This window comes from Capsicum annuum, chromosome 11 (assembly GCF_002878395.1).
Source record: "Capsicum annuum cultivar UCD-10X-F1 chromosome 11, UCD10Xv1.1, whole genome shotgun sequence".
Taxonomy (NCBI): domain Eukaryota; kingdom Viridiplantae; phylum Streptophyta; class Magnoliopsida; order Solanales; family Solanaceae; genus Capsicum; species Capsicum annuum.
Window position 1 is genome coordinate 43,109,695 of NC_061121.1, and position 17,118 is coordinate 43,126,812.

The 17,118-nt window shown below is 38.5% G+C and overlaps 1 protein-coding gene and 1 pseudogene across 17 annotated transcripts; one reads left to right on the forward strand and one right to left on the reverse strand.

Annotated features, from left to right (window-relative positions):
* Positions 1–3,336: 3,336 nt before the first annotated feature.
* On the reverse strand, positions 3,337–16,882 carry LOC107847733 (probable hexosyltransferase MUCI70). 17 transcript variants are annotated; one of them, XR_007046603.1, is made up of 11 exons: positions 16,319–16,335; positions 14,994–15,092; positions 13,999–14,068; positions 8,044–8,325; positions 7,630–7,775; positions 5,850–6,208; positions 5,223–5,434; positions 4,874–5,130; positions 4,598–4,776; positions 3,806–3,953; positions 3,337–3,720 (listed from the first exon to the last, which is right to left on the reverse strand). XR_007046603.1 is itself a non-coding variant. In XM_047398739.1 (10 exons), exons 3-9 carry the CDS (start codon positions 8,202–8,204, stop codon positions 3,876–3,878), a joined length of 1,392 nt encoding a protein of 463 aa, XP_047254695.1. In that variant the 5' UTR covers positions 8,205–8,325; positions 14,994–15,092; positions 16,319–16,356; the 3' UTR covers positions 3,337–3,720; positions 3,850–3,875. The 17 variants fall into 17 exon arrangements, 6 of the variants coding, with proteins under 6 accessions (XP_047254695.1, XP_047254700.1, XP_047254698.1 ...); XR_007046604.1 differs by lacking the exon at positions 13,999–14,068 and having other exon boundaries at positions 5,850–6,187; positions 16,319–16,356; XR_007046602.1 differs by lacking the exon at positions 13,999–14,068 and having other exon boundaries at positions 16,319–16,356.
* On the forward strand, positions 4,150–4,246 carry LOC124889190 (annotated as a pseudogene).
* Positions 16,883–17,118: the final 236 nt, after the last annotated feature.

Below are 17,118 nucleotides of genomic sequence, written 5' to 3' on the forward strand. Positions count from 1 at the left end.
ATGTACTCCAATAAATTATTGAATTTTGTAGAACCACCTATAGATGGAGTCAAGTCATTAGATACAGGTGGATCTATAAGAAAAAGTGAGAAGTGGACGAAAAAGTGCAAACTTATAAAGCTAGGTTTGTTGCAAAGGGGTTTACTAAGGGATCGATTATGAGAAAACCTTTTCTCCAGTAGCCATGCTTAAGTCTATTAGAATTCCCTTATCCATTGATGCTCATTATGATTATGAGATTTTACAAATGAATGTCAAGACAACTTTTCTTAAAGAAAGTCTTGATGAAAGCATTTTTATGCAGCAACCAGATGCTTTCATTGAAAAAAAGGGAATAAACACATGTTTTGCAAGCTTAAGAGGTCCATCTATGGATTAAAGCAAGCTTCTATGGCATGAAACACTTGTTATGACAATGTGGTTAAGACTTTTAATTTTAAGCAATATCTAGACAAGTCTTGTGTGTACAAAAAATAAAATAGGGATAAAGTGGTGCTTCTAGTATTCTATATAGATTATATTTGTCTTATAGAAAATAATGTGGACTTGCTGAATTCAGTTAAGGAATGGTTATCCAATAATTTTGAAATGAAGGATTTAGGAAAAGTTGCTCACACTCTTGGGATCAATGTTTTACGTGATCATTAGAAAAGGATGCTAGGCTTATCTCAAACTCATTATATTGATACAATTCTTACCAGGTTCAGCATGCATGATTCTACGAAAGGACTTCTTCCTTTTAGACATGAAATTTCTCTAAAAATCAATATCCTAATAAAGATGAGAAGATAGAAAACATGAAGGTTGTTCCTTATATGTCAATTGTGGAAGCCTCATGTATGTGATGTTGTGCATTAGACCTAACATTGTTTTGCTATAGTCTTGGCTAGCAGAGTTCAATCTAATCATGAATGAGAACACTAGATAATAGTTGAGCATATAATCAAGTACCTAAAAGGGATTAGGGATGACATGCTAGTCTACCATTCGAATGAGTTGATGCCTATAGGGTCCACTAACTCATATTTCCAGTCTAGCAAGGACTTTAGAAAGTCGACCTTTGAAAATGTGTTTACTTTGAGAGATGCATTTGTTGTTTGTAGGAGCATCAAGAAAACTTGTGTTGCTTATTCCACCATGGAAGCCGAGTATATAATAGTCTCTCATGTAACTAAGGAGGAAATATGGTTCAGAAACTTTCTCACAAACTTAGAGGTTGTTCCTGCGATAAAGGCACCACTTATAATTTATTGTGACAATACTGCTATGAAACCACGGAGCCATAAGAAGGAAAAACACATTGAGCATAAATATCATTTGATTTGAGACATAGTGCAAAGAGTAGATATGGCGGTTGTGAAGATTGCATCAAAAATCAACCTGGCAGACCCCTTCCACAAAAGTTCTACCACAGAAGCCTTTTGTCAAGCATGTGAAGGATTGGATGTTAGAGTTGTAGGTGCATAGTTATGAGTATAAGTGGGAGACTATTAGGATATACTATAAACTATGTGTTTTGATATAGTACTATTTATTGAACAACTATTTATTTATTTATTTATTTAATTCAATAAAGTGTTACATTAAATAGATCATTTCATCATATATGTGTCCTCAACTTATATAGTAGATGATTTGACCTATAGTATATGAGCTTATACACAAAAGATCAAATCATCGATTCTTATAAGTTAAAGTTATTATTCACAATGAAAATTTTGACAAACTACCAGAATAATTGTAGTACAGGATTAAAAGTAATTTGTCTTGATACAAGAATGGTATAGTTCTAACTTCTCGTGCTAGTGCATTTTATAAGTATTGAACAGGATCGAATAGTGATAGTTGTTAAATTGATTGATAAAAACACATTCTCTAAACTATTAAATATACCTATATTCTCAATCTTGATATAACTATTATGATCTATATATATTAATTATCATATTGATTTTATTAAAGGTGAGATTCTGAGATGGATCAATATTCCTGGTAGATTGTATGATAATAATATATATTGGGGAAATAAAAAGTTAGTTGATAAATTCATGTCTCGATATAGATATTAATGATACACCTTTTATGAGAAGTTTATAAGTTTTCATGTGTAAAACCGGCATGTGGATTAAAGAATCGGGACATATGAAATAAGTTGAGCATCTCTAAAGGAAACTAATCATTATATTAAATTCATCAGTAATTTAATTTATTGATTAGAATCTATTATCTTGACATGGGAATTACATAAACGTTCAATGAAAAATTTTGGAATAAAAATAGATGGGTGCAATTATAAATTTTTAGTGGAATGCTTTGTAATTTATTATGATAAGAATAATTCGGGAGAGCCCGGGGGAGGAGAAGAAACATGTTTCTTGTCCGTGAGAAACAGAGGTTCTTCTAACCTTGGAAGACTGTTCAGTTTTCTATTCATTACTTGTCCACTCAAATATTGAGAAAGGTCAGCTGTGAATTTGGGATCATTGTAGAAGACCGCAGAATTGAAGACAGACTTGCTTCAAGATATCTGTTCATTATTCAAAAGGTATTTCTTAATTAATATTTAACACGTTTTGTGTGAACTACTGTTTATATTTATTGTCTATAATTCATGTAAATAGTATGATTCTAATATGCTTCCAATGTATACTATTTTCCAATAATTCATAGTGAAATGAATATACCATATCAATTTGTTATATATGGATGATGAGATTGCACTGTTACAGAGCCAACGTCAGTACACTTATTGGAGGTTTATTGACGTACATCCACTAGGATGACGGGTTTTATTGGAAATATAGCACATAAAAGGGCTTTTTTGCATTGAAGTGAATAATCTAGTCAATCACTCTTCTCCCGATTATCCAAGCGTCACCTGAAAGGAAGGTAACTTTTCCTAAATGATTATGTACTGTGCAACACATTCATAAGTAGAATTCTACGATGAACGACGACTCTTGAACCTAGTGCTTTGATAAAACTTATCCAAAACACCCCTTTGAGAGTAAGATTTGTTCGATATATGCAAGTGTTATACCTTACTACTTTCTTAGCCTTCTCTCGTCTCACCAATCTAGTATTGCCGTATAAGAGAACTGTCTTGGAGAAGGCCAGCAATATGACAAGAATCCAACTTGTTCTAAGCGTACCACCGGTTTCGAGGCATGAGTATGGAAGAATCCTTGGTTGGGGGTATTGAGAACGCTACCTCCTAATGTACCCTACCCAACACGAATCCAAATTAGTCAAACTCCAATGTGGACACCTGGACACTGGATACGAAACCAAAAAAAAATTGCTCCACGCATCAATATATCACTAGAAACATGAATATTCAACTGAAAGATGATTTCATTTCACAACACTCTGTAATCAGTAATACAAGTTGGGGTCTGACTATATGAAACGTAATATTGCTTCTCTATATTGCAGAAACCACTAATTTCATCAGTGTTAGCTGGAATTGAGAAGATACATATTCAATGTACAATAAAAGGGTTTACTATATGTGGAGGATCTTCTATAGTTGAATACATTTGTTTACAAACTTCTTTAGGAAACTCGTTCAGCTCCGAACTCAGAAGAAATCTCGGAAAACATCCAACAGTTATGATAATTCAAGCTGCAGTGACACCTCACGAGCTTCCTAAGCCATCCTCAATCACTCAACAGCAGATGAGTTATGACAAACCAAAGATATTCCACGAAAGTTCTATCCTGCACTTAAAAGACTTAAAATTAGTTCCGCGCCCAAAAATGTATAATCTCAAGTCGCCAAAGAATGTATCAGTTCATCTTCAACCTGAAAGTTCGTTCAAATGGCTTGAAGCAAGAGTTCGAGTTTACCAAGTCCTTGTAAGGAATGAAGAATATCAAACTATTCTTGGAGGAGGTGGAGCAGATGGCTCTCTGTGATGAAACAACTTGACCAGTGACCTACGCTCGCAGTCCTGCAGAAGCAAACTTTCAAACATATGATGATGGTCCACATACTTTCTTTAACGCAAGTAAAAGACACCGTTTTGGGTGCAGTGTTGTTGCGATATCAAAACTTCACAACCCAGTAGAACATGAAGCAATTAGTGGAACACTTATGTTTCAAGCAAAATGTGCTTTGTTTCAAGCAAACAAAACATCTCAGTTGAATGTCCCTTCAGGACATCCGATAAAAACTATACAGAGATGATGATCAGCATGGCCCCTGCATAAGGATGATATGCACAAAGCTGCACATACAATATTCCAATAAAATAATGACATCAAGAGCATTGTGTTTACATGTTCAGTTCACAGGTTTAATCGAAGATAGAGCAGCACAAGTGACAAGGAGTTGTCAGACCTCAATAACATATCAAACATTAATTTTGAAAAACGGTGTTTACGTTTCAAATTGATAGGGAACACTTTTGCAAAGTCAAATTACAAATGGCTTCTCTTTGTTAGCAGACATATCGAAGCACGATATAATGCTGCAGAAACATATCTGGCAGTACAGATATTCTTCAAGAATAAGCAGACAATTCAACAGTAAACCATGTGTTTATCAGTTTCTCAAGAGCTGTAAAAAAAAATATTAAAGTGACCCGAAAATTACCTTAAACATATTTAAATGGAATGGTTTGTCTGGATTCATTCTCTTCAGCTTTAGGAATGTAAATGCAAAGCTTAGTTGGTCACGTGAAGTAAATCGGTCAACTTCGTTGAACCAGAGGCAAGAGAATAAATTTGACATCGGTGTATGTGCTCTGACAATAAAAGAACCTTCAGGCACATCTGCAATACACAAAAAACCATAATTTGTTCAACAAACTGCATATGAAGAAGATGGCAATGAGAATAGGATAAACAGTAAGTGTTAAGTGGCACGTACAGCTTGGCAGAGATGGATTCGGATCTAAAGGGTCAAATTTGGTAAGACCATCAGATTGGTACAACGAAAACTGTTCATCAATAGCAGTGTGATTGTACTTATTTAGACGCTTATTTTGGAGTACTTCTTCCCAAACACAGTGCCGAGTATAATGATTTGAGATGGCATACTCAGAGCCGGTTTGCCACAAGAAATGATCAATTATCAACATTGGATCAGTTGAGAGCCGCAGTTTGCTATCTAGCCAAATAGAGTACCTAAAAATCGCCACAAGAGGAAAACAAATTAATCTTCAGTTGGAGCCAGATAGACTAAGAATAAAAGTCCAGATAGGGATATGAAAAATCACCTAGAAGAAGGAAAGAGGCGATGCGTCAAAAACTTTGGTACTTTCCCTGTTTTACGCGTATCTGTGTATGGTAAGTTCTTGACGACAACTAATTTCCACAATCCAACAAATCCACCATCATCAGGTGCGCTTCCTTCTTTTGAGAGCGTTGAAAGAGTTCCCTCATCAACAAACATAACAAAACATACGTTCTTCTTTGAATACTCACTGATCTGAAAAGGTAAGGATCAATCAAAAGTAAGCACATGTTGCTATATCCTAACCTGCTCTTGGACTTTCCAAAGATATCATCTGACAAATCTGTAGAATATTGCTAAATGGAGTCACTTATTACTAGAGAAAACATATGTATCCGGGATACATGTTTTAGAAAGTCTTTGATCTTCACAGAGTTATTCAACATTTCAGAGTTGCAAGTTTTTTATGCAATTGCCATTTCGGAGAACAGAGAAGAGCAAACGGAGTTGAAACTGCAAGGTCATTAGAATGAGAATGAAGAGAAAAAGAATCTTCCAGCCTTCCAGGTGGTTTAATTACTTCAAAATGGATAGTAATAAAACAATCTCAACGAACATCATTGCAGGAGAGAAAAGTAAATATAAAGAAAAAAGAAGGCCAAATCATTACCAATCTGCTTGTCGGCCTTCTTAAAAAATCAGAGCTTCCAAAAATACATGATGATACGACCACTCTGCACGCACTCATGTATCTTTTGTCCTCCTCTTTCAAATCAAATCCAGTACTTGGAAGCCCTGCAGCTCCCCTCAAAAAACCACAATGAATTGTTTGATTTACAGCAGAAAATGATTGTTCTCTTTCTTCAAGGGTCTGGTGTCCACCAAATCTGGGATCATGAGCATCAGTATGGGAAGCTTTCTTTTCTGTTTCCATATATCCCAGGGAAAACTGGGTGAAATTCATAAAATCCTTGGGTTCACTATGCAAATCGACGGCATCCCTAAACACTACATCACAAGGAAAAAAGCCTGAAAATCAAATAGAAATGAAATGAGGATTTGAAAATTTTCAATAGTTTCTGTTTACATTGGAAAAAAGTCCCTATAACTTCCAGCTAGTATATAGCATTACCAAGAAATGTCAACAAAGGAATAGACTTTCAGTAACTAATCGCTAGAATGTTATGATAATTTTCCATAGCCACATGATAACATATACTTTGTGCCATGGACAATAGTATGGTCAATTACCAACTCTTTTTGGCACTTTTTGGAGATTGGAAAAGAAGTGAAGAGGATAGAACAGAACAGGAAACTTTTCCATATGAGGCATGCTATGATGCATATCTAGGCAATCCAAAATTAATTGGACTGAACACATTCAAAGCACATTTAAACTTCGGCTGCCACCAACCTCAATAAGACAAAAGGTTTTGATCTTTGACCACAAAATTCTTTGATAAAATACATGACAGGTTATAAGCTAATCTTGCTTAGCAGGCCATATTTTCCACAAAGAAGTTTATTGAAGGCATACTTATTATAAAAGCAGAGGAATAGAGTGGAAGAGCGTGTGTGTATTTGATGAGACTGCAGTGCAGTTTATATACAACTGAAATAATAGCGTAAACTAACTCCTAGAATGTAGGAATAGATAACTATGTCTAATACAACTAACGCCTAAATAAGTTGAACAAGTCTAATCCTAATCAAACTATATCTGTAGTATTAGTACATGTGCACAGTAAAACAATTTTACAACACAGGTAAACCACTAATGCTAATGCGCTATTACGCCCCCCTCAAGTTAGGTGTGAAGCGACAACACGTAACTTGGGAAGCATTAACCGGAAAGCTGGCTTGGACAATGGTTTGGTAAGTGCATCTGCAAGTTGATCAGCAGAGTGTATGTGCCTCATTTGGACCAGTCCATTGCGGACCTGGTTATGAACAAAGTGAAGATCAACCTCAAGGTGCTTTATTTTGGCATGATGTACCGGATTCTCGGCAATGTACGTAACTCCAAGGTAATCACAAAGTATTATAGGTGTAGCAGGGAGTGACACATGAAGATCTTAGAGCAAGTGAGTAACCCAATTCGTTTCAGACAAGGCGGAAGCAACCACACGATATTCAGCCTCAGTGGAGGATCTAGAGACAGTAGGTTGCTTACGAGAACTCCAAGAGATGGGCGTTGTGCCCAGATAAACAAAGTAGCCCGAAACGGCGATCATTGATGTCACCTGCCCAATCAGCATCGGCATAGGCATAGAGATCAGTCGATTTCTGTGGGGAAATACGAATGCCATACTGGGATGTTTCTTTAAGGTAGCGCAGGATACGCTTAACTGCCTTCCAGTGAAGCACAAACGAAGAGGTGTTGAACTGAGTAAGCTTGTTTACAGAGTATGTGATGTCAGGTCGGGTAAATGAAAGGTACTGAAGCTTACCGAGCACACTTCTGTATTCTTTTCCATCAGTTTTAGGTGCTTCATCATCAACTAGTAGGATCTCGAACATGCTCATAGGTGACTGAATACCTTTGCAGTCTTGCATCTGAGTGTCATATAGAATCTCCTGTATATACTTGGATTGACTGAGAAACAAGCCATCAGCATTTCTGTGTACTTCAACACCCAAGAAATAGTGTAATAAATCAAGGTACTTGAGAGAAAATTTTTTCGAAAGAGTGGTAACAACATGTTGAAAGAGTGTTTCATCACTGCCTGTGATTATGAGGTCATCCACATAGATCAAATATAAATAATGACCCCCATATTGTGCAAAACAAAGAGAGAATTATCACACTCAGACATCTTGAACCCCATTCGAATCAAAGAACTAGTCAATGCATCATACCAGACCTTAGGAGCTTGCCGGAATCCGAAATTGCCTTTTTGAGATTGCAAACATAGTTGGGATGATTTGTGTCTTCATAGCCAGGAGGTTGAGACATATACACGTCTTGAATCTTTCCTTGAAGAAAAGCATTATTGACATCTACTTGATGTAGTGGGTAGTTCATTTGTACAGAAACTGTAAGTACTATTCGAATAGTAGTTGGTTTAACCACCGGACTGAATGTCTTGTGAAAATCAAATCCGGGCCTTCGAGTGAACCCTTTTGCAACTAAACGTGCTTTGTACCTATCAATGGAGTCATCAAATTTAGTTTTGGTTCGAAACAATCACTTACAAGGGACAATATTTCGGGCATGGTCAGTGGAACCAAGTCCCAAGTCTGGTTCTTCATTAATACATCAAATTCAGCCTTCACAGCATCTCTCCAATATGGGAATTTTTGTGCTTGCTTGTGGGTTACAGGGATAGAAGGTGCAGGCTGGTTCATTTGGGCAGTGTAGTCAACAATTTTTCGTCGCTTGATGATGTTGTTTTGCGATCGCGTTACTATACTATGTTGTTCTATGGGTGGAATGTTAACAATAAGTTCAAATGGGGGAGGTAAACTTAGAGGTGAAGCTGGCTGTATAGATGATGAGTGTGGTCGACACCGATAGACGTGGGTAATTGGTGGGCGATGATTCTTGGAGATAGGACAAGTAGAGGGATCAGGGGGTTGGCTTTGTTAAACAAAATGGGGTTGAAGGTTATCAGCAGTGAATTGCCTATCCCTGTCAGAAGAAGATGTTAAGGAAGTAGAGGGGATATTACCCAGTGCCTGAGGTGTGGAGTGATCTGCCTTCGGGTAGTTTTCCTATGCGGCACGACTTGAGCATGCGTCTTGGCGAGTGTCTCGCATGAGTGGAATAGTGAGGGGCAACTGGGTGTTATTAGCATCAAGTGTATTATCTCCATGATTGAAAAAGTGAGTCATTTGGAAAAGAAACTGTTTCCCACTTTAAAGAAGAAAATTTCTGGTTCAATTGAGAAAACATACTTTCAAATGGAAAAACATTTTCAAAAAATTTTACATCCCGAGAGAGGAAAATTTTGGAACTGGTGGGGTCAAAACACTGATGGGAATGATGAGTGATGGAGAATCCAAGATAGACACAAGGATTGGAGTATGGTTCTAACTTATTTTGGCCATATGGTCGAAGCCATAGGTAGCACAAACAACCAAATGTACGAAGAGATTCGTACGCTAGTTTGTCATTAAAAAGAACTTCAAATGGTGACTTGTTATTAAGTGTGCTAGTGAGAAGACGGTTGATGAGATATGTAGCATGATGGCAAGCAAATGACCAAAAACCAGATGGTAAAGCAGCTTGATAAAGTAGTGTTTTAGCTGTCTCAACTAGGTGACGATGACGTCTTTCGGCCAAGGCAACCCATTGAGGTGTGTATGGTGGAGAAACAAGATGTTGTATGCCATTGGAGTGGAGGTACGGGTCTAATATTTGATATTCACTTCCTCCATCAGTGTATAGGCTGAGTATTTTTTTATCAAAAATGTTTTCCAAGCACAGGATGTAGGTGTTGAAAAAATTGTTGAACTTCATTTTTGTTTTTCATTGTGTATATCCAGATGTATTTGCTATACTGCTCAACAAAAATACAATAATAACGTTTTTTATCAATTGAGAGCACTGGAGATGGCCCCCACAGATCACTGTAAAGTGTTTCTAATGGAGATTTATTGGACAATTTGTTTAAATAAAATGGAAATTTGTGGGCTTTATTGCAGCAAAAAGAATTACAATAAGTAAATTTGTCTTTCAAAGAATAAGAAAGACTGAAATTATTGAGAATGCAAAATAAAACTCGAGAATGAGGGTGACCCAGACGAAGAAGAGAAGCGGGTAAACAGGAAAGAGTACAAGCTAGCGAGGAAGGAGGCGAAGTCAGCGGTCACGGCAGCTAAGACGGCCGCTTTTGAGAGCTTGTATGCAGGGTTACAGGGGAAAGGAGGGGAGAAAAAGTTGTTCCGACTCGCTAAGGCTAGGGAGAGGAAGAGTCGTGACCTCGATCAGGTGAGGTGCATTAAGGGGGAGGACGGTAGGGTGTTGGTGGAGGACGGTCACATAAAGAAGAGATGGCAGTCGTACTTTCATACGCTCTTGAACGACGAGGGGGACAGAGCTATTGTGTTAGGGGAACTGGAGCACTCAGGGGAGTGTCGGGATTTTAGCTATTGTAGACGTTTTAAGGTAGACGAGGTTAGACAGGCAGTCCGCAGGATGCGAAGGGGTAGGGCGACGGGGCCGGATGAGATACCGGTGGAGTTTTGGAAGTTCGTTGGAGAGGCTGGTGTAAGGTGGTTGACTGCATTGTTCAATGAAATTTTCAGGACGGCAAAGATGCCCGAGGCGTGGAGGTGGAGTACCATGATCCCCCTCTATAAGAATAAGGGGGACATTCAGTGTTGCAATAACTATAGGGGGATTAAGTTACTGAGTCACTCTATGAAGATATGGGAGAGAGTGGTCGAGGTGAGGCTGAGACGGATAGTGTCTATTTCGGAAAACCAGTTCGGATTTATGCCCGGCCGCTCGACGACGGAGGCAATCCACCTGGTACGGAGGTTGGTGGAGCAGTATAGGGAGAGGAAGAAGGATCTGCACATGGTGTTCATCGACCTGGAAAAGGCGTACGACAAAGTCCCCAGGGAAGTGCTTTGGAGATGCTTGGAGGTGAGTGGAGTACCACAGGCATATATACGAGTAATTAAGGATATGTATGAGGGAGCGAAAACCCAGGTGAGGACGGCGGGAGGAGACTCAGAGCATTTCACTGTCCTGACAGGATTGCATCAGGGATCTACTCTTAGTCCCTTTTTGTTTGCGTTAGTAATGGATGTGTTGACGCGGCGTATCCAAGGGGAGGTGCCGTGGTGTATGCTTTTTGCAGACGATGTAGTCCTGATAGATGAGACTCGAGGGGGTGTGAATGACAAATTAGAGTTGTAGAGGCAAACTCTGGAGTCTAAAGGGTTCAGGGTGAGCAGAACCAAGACAGAGTATGTGGAATGTAAGTTTAATGACGTGAGGCGGGAGAATGAGGTAGTAGTGAGGCTAGAAGCACAGGAGGTAGGGAAGAGGGATAAGTTCAAGTATCTCGGGTCCGTGATCCAGAGTAACGGTGAGATTGACGAGGATGTCTCGCACCGTATTGGGGCGGGATGGATGAAGTGGAAACTCGCATCGGGGGTGCTGTGTGATAAGAAGGTGCCGCCCAAGCTTAAAGGCAAATTCTATAGGGTGGTAGTCCGTCCGGCCTTGCTGTATGGAGCGGAGTGTTGGCCAGTTAAGAACTCCCACATCCAAAAAATGAAGGTGGCAGAAATGCGGATGTTGCGCTGGATGTGTGGACTGACCCGAGGGGATAGAGTTCGGAATGAGACTATCCGGGAGAAGGTTGGTGTGACTTCAGTGGAGTGTAAGATGCGGGAAGCACGATTGAGATGGTTCGGACACGTGAAGAGGAGGGGCATGGATGCCCCGGTCCGTAGGTGTGAGAGGCTAGCGTTGGATGGTTTTAGACGGGGTAGAGGTAGACCGAAGAAGTACTGGGGTGAGGTGATTAGGCGGGACATGGAACAGTTACAGCTCACCGAGGACATGACCCTAGATAGGAAGGTCTGGAAGATGCGAATTACGGCAGAGGATTAGGGCCAGTTCGGGTCGCCAGTGTAGGGAATTAATTGGTGGGGGTGTATTCCTGTTATGATTCTGTATTCAGTGTTTCGTGTTCCGTGTTCCATGTTTATTACGAATCTGTGTGCTTTCCGCTGCTTTATATTCCTGCATTCCTGCTTTACTCTGTTTTATATTCCCTATGGGTGCCGTATCTATGTTATGTCATCTGCTGCTGTGTTGTACTATGTGTTTGTGTGATATCTCGTGACTTGAGCCGGGGGTCTTTCGGAAACAGCCTTTCTACTTCATCAGAGGTAGAGGTATGGACTGCGTACATCTTACCCCCCCCCCAGACCCCACTAAGTGGGAATACACTGGGTTTGTTGTTGTTGTTGTTGTAATGAGGGTGACCCAATCTTTGATGCCACAGATGTAACGAAGGGCCGATAACAGCAACATTAATGATTGGGCGAGACAGTGTTGGCCATTCGTAGAGTCCTGATTTATTCGAGCCGCACAGAAGAGGTGTTCCCGTAATCAGATCCTTCACAAAAAAAGTTAAAAGGAAAAAATTCTATTGAGGTTTGGTTATCTTGACAAAATTGAGAAACGGAAATAAGCTTGCGCTTGATAGCAGGAGCACATAAACTAGTAGAGAGTTTGAAGGCATTTTTTGACGCATATAAATGAGTAGTACCAGTTTGAGTAATTGGAATCACATTACCATTACCCATCATCACTTCCTCTATCCCTTTGAAGTCCTGAACATTGTGGAGCGAGTTGGTATTGGAGGTAATGTGGTGAGATGCACCCGAGTCTACAATCCATGGGTTATTTGGCGGTGTTTGGGCAGCAAAATTAGCCTTAGCTTCAAAGTGGTTGTGGGATCGTGACCGACAGACATTTGTTGTGTGGCCAAATTTGTCACAGAGCTGACAACGGACTCGAGAAGATTGGTGTGGGAAGTTACGCCACTGAGAACTATTGTTGGAATCCTAAGGAATAGCACTTTGATTGGGTTGTCCGTTTTGGGGACGCCAGTTGTTGTTGTTGTTGTTATTGTTGTTGGGTGGGCGTAGATTATTGCGTGCTGCTGATTGGGAATTTGTGACACGTTGAGCAACTGCGGCAGTGACTTGTGTGGTCGCTTTTTTAGGTCATCATGTTTGAGGAACACTTCGTGATCAAGAAGCTTGTCAAAAAGTTCTTCATAGCTGATTGGAGAGTCTCGTGCCCGTATAGCTGCTGAAATCTCACGGAACTCTGGACCGAGTCCACTCAAAATTTTCACAAGTTCTTTGTTATTGACCGATGAACCAACTGTGGCGAGCTCATCAGACAAAAAGCGAATCTCATGCAGATATTCAACAATAGATTTGATGTCTTTACTGACCCGACTGAGATGATGATGGGGGCTAAATATGCGGGTCTGCAATTTGTTCGCAAAGGAGGTGTGAAGCTGATCCCAAGCAGCTCTGGAGTTGTCTGCGGAAGCGACAGTGAATGCGATTGTGGCATCAACAGAGGCCATAAGAGTAGTTTGGATTAGTTTATCTTGACGAAACCAATCCTTGTACTCAGGGTTGGCGGATTCAATTTCGTTAGTAATGATTGTTTTCGGAGGGGACAACGTGGTGCCGTCAAGATGACCATAGAGGTCATGGCCATGAAGTAGCATGGCAATCTGGGCCTTCCAAATAGTGAAGTTGTGGCTGCCAGATAGTTTAATCGACAGTTGGGAGGTTGGGTTGAATTGAATTAAGTTTTTGACGACAGGGGAGGCATCAGCATTAGCAATTGGGGAGGAAACAGCCATTGATGTGCAGGAAAAAAAAAAATTACTCGTTAGAGTTATTGTGGCTCTGATACCATATAAAAGCAGAGGAACAGAGTAGAAGAAAGTATGTGTATTTGATGAGACTGCAGTGCAATTTATATACAACTGAAATAATAGCGTAAACTAACTCCTAGAATGTAGGAACAGATAACTACGTCTAATACAACTAACGCCTAAATAAGTTGAACAAGTCTAATCCTAATCAAACTATATCTGTAGTATTAGTACAAGTGCACAGTAAAACAATTTTACAACACTGGTAAACCACTAATGCTAATGCGCTATTACTTATCCCCATATCAACCTAATTGTATTTTCATGGAACCTTTTCTAAAAGAAACTTTTATTTCTTTGTAATATTTTTTCGAGGAATACGAAACTTAACTTTCTTTCATATTGTGTGATATCACTATAATGCAATAGACATTTTCATTTGTTACTCACCAGTTTTCTCCAAATGAAGCCGTTTCACAGCAGTAAGATGGAAAGGGAGGTTCTTCATGCTAAAATCAACCTACAATAAGCTTTCTCAACCTTGTGTAGAGTTACCAATGGATGGTGGAGTAGTTGATTAGTTGATATTGAGTTTTGAGGAAAACTAGAAATACATTTAATGGCTTAGCCTATTTCAATATGGACTATTTCTTATTTATGCAACAGCAAGGCACTTAAAGCTTATGTGGAAAGCCATAAAAGTTTGAAGCGCATCTACTTCTTCGTTTTCTCCTCTTTTGGAGCATGAAGTTGATTCCATGTTGTCTTTTTTGTTCATTGGAAATACTATTTTGTTTGAAAGATTGTTCGCTTCTCTTCCCTCATAGATGGTTTATGTAGAACTACTTCAAATATTGCAAAGTGAATAAATACAGGAAGATCAGAGACTACTCATTTAGCCAACATTGTGTGATTTTGAAAATATAATAACCAAAAGCTCATTCATAGCGAAGTTTCAGCTATTGTTCTTCTTGTTATCTCTTGATAGCCATTAAAAGTAATTAACGACATAATTTATAAAGGACGTACTTCAGGATTTACAAAGACAACTCAGAGATCTGCACTAAAAAGTAATTAACGACATAATTTATAAAGGACGTACTTCAGGATTTACAAAGACAACTCAGAGATCTGCACTAACACTCTCACATTGCCACACGCAATCATGAAACAAGCAGGAAAAAGTGAGTGTTCAACTATAGTTCTATACATGTAACTCTCTGTTTATTAACAACTGCAGACAATTGCTTAAAACTGACAACAAAGCTCTATGATCTAGGCTTCACTATTTCTGCTGCAATGTCATTACTCATTATTAGTAATTATCTATTTTGACCAGGACAAGTACAACTTCTCTTCCCATTTTCTTTTTTGCTGGAAACCCTCTTCTTAATGACATAAGTTCACACAAAAATCTACACAAGCATAGTAAAAACGAGTCTTACGCTGCCTACGCGGCTTCTTTGTTGGGCGCTCAGGGACATCATGCACAATAAAATCTTCTCGCATTTCTCTCCAAGGCAACATGCCATGTTCCAGTTTAACTACAAAGAACAATGGGAAAACATGTCTTTGAATAATATCTCATATTCTAACAATATCTAAACTTAGAAAAAACTCACCAAAATTTTTATAAACTCAAAATTTGAGTAGTATGACTAAAACAGGCTTGATATCCTTCATCTAGAGTTTAGGGTATTAAAACATCCAAAGGGACACCACTGCCCATAAGATACTCATAGTAGTATGCTAATCTAAAAGTGTAAATATCCCAGAAAAGAGTAGCATTGCTAGCAGTTACTACTTACTACTATTTATAATCCCAAATTAAAGATTTATAACAGCTAACATGCTAGAGGATACAGCACAACAACATGCCCAGTGTAGTCCCACAAAGTGAGGTCTGGGGAGTGTAGAGTGTGCGCAGATCTTACCACTACTTCAGAGGTAGAGAGGGTGTTTCCGATAGACTCTCAGCTCAAGAACTAAAGGATACATCACATAAAAGTTTAAAACTTACAGCTCAAAGTTTGTTCACAAGAAAAACAAAAAAAGGTGCATAAGATGGAAAGCAAATTACCCATTTCACATTGAGGAGTAGCCTCTTTTCCCCAATTACTTTTCGGTGCACCCATGAGGTTCTTTTCTTTGTATGTATAGAAGATTGGGTGTCTATTCTCAGAAAATCATTTTTCTACTTTTCGGCTAGGTTGCTCGGACCCTTCAAAAATGTTGTTGTACCGGTAATCAGATTCTCCAAAAATGCATAACTTTTGGAGGATCAGACACACATCCGAACGATATTTTCTAAAGAGTCCGAGCAACATAGATTTTTGGCATACTTCTTGGATCCAGTCACTCTTTTGCCCCAATACAACAACAAAAAAAAAGAACATATCCAATGTAATTCCACAAGTGGAGTCCAAAAAGTGTAAAGAGCAAGCAAACCTTACCCTTAGATAAGGAGGTAGAGAGGTAGTTTCCGATAGATCCTCAGCTCAAGAAAAACATATCGAAACATGTACCACAATTGCCCCGATATTAAGAAGATTTAGAGTTAATGGACAAAAACACACCTAAAGTGTCCCCATTTTTTGAGTTTCATGCCTGAACTATCACCAACTATTTATCGAAATACACTTCTAAGTTCTAACTATTAACTATTCATTTTTCCTCCCTAAAATATGATAATATTGCCAAAATGCAAAAGGTATCAGTATAATAACTAAAATATGACAATAATGAAATTAAAAAATACTATATTTCTCACCATGGAAGTGCATCCCTAAGGCAAAAGCAGCCAATGAGATGAAGCAAAGTACAGCAAGTACAAATACCCAAAACAGTAATCCCTTGTTTGTAAAAACACTAAAATTTCTTCCTCTTCTTGAGTTCTTGATTTGATCCAAAGACTTATAGACACCCATTTATCACCAAAACATCCCTCCAAAATCTTAAACATCAAACCCTCATCTGCCCAAATCAACAAAAAAAAATGTAAAATTTGTTAGAATAAAACTATACAGAAAAATTAATCTGAGAATTTACCAATTCATTTTCATTCAGATGCAGCTGAATAAATTTGGGTTAATTGAATTTCTGTTTTTTGTTTTTCACCATACTGAAAAATGTGCATTGATGTTTGTACATTAATTTGTGCATAGATTTGGACAATTCGTAACTGGTTTTGTTTTTAGTAATACTCCGTCCAGAACAATTTACTTGTAATGTTCTCTTTTTACACTTTTTTAAGAATGGCTATTTCCAGGGTTGGGCATGAAATACCATAAGCCGAATTACTGAACAGAATTGAAGAATTTGGTATGCGGTATTTGATAATTTGATATTTGATATAGTAATTGGGAGTATAAATTTAAAATTATGATATTTGGATTTAGGATTGGTAAAAGATATTATAACCATTTGGTATTTTACCGAATAACAAATTACTATTAACTGACCATAGTCTATACTCCTTAGGTCACGAGTCCAAATTAATATTCTACAAAAGGTCAGAAAAAGCCCACAACCTAAAAGTCGATAATACTATATTTATTTTAAAATTTTAAA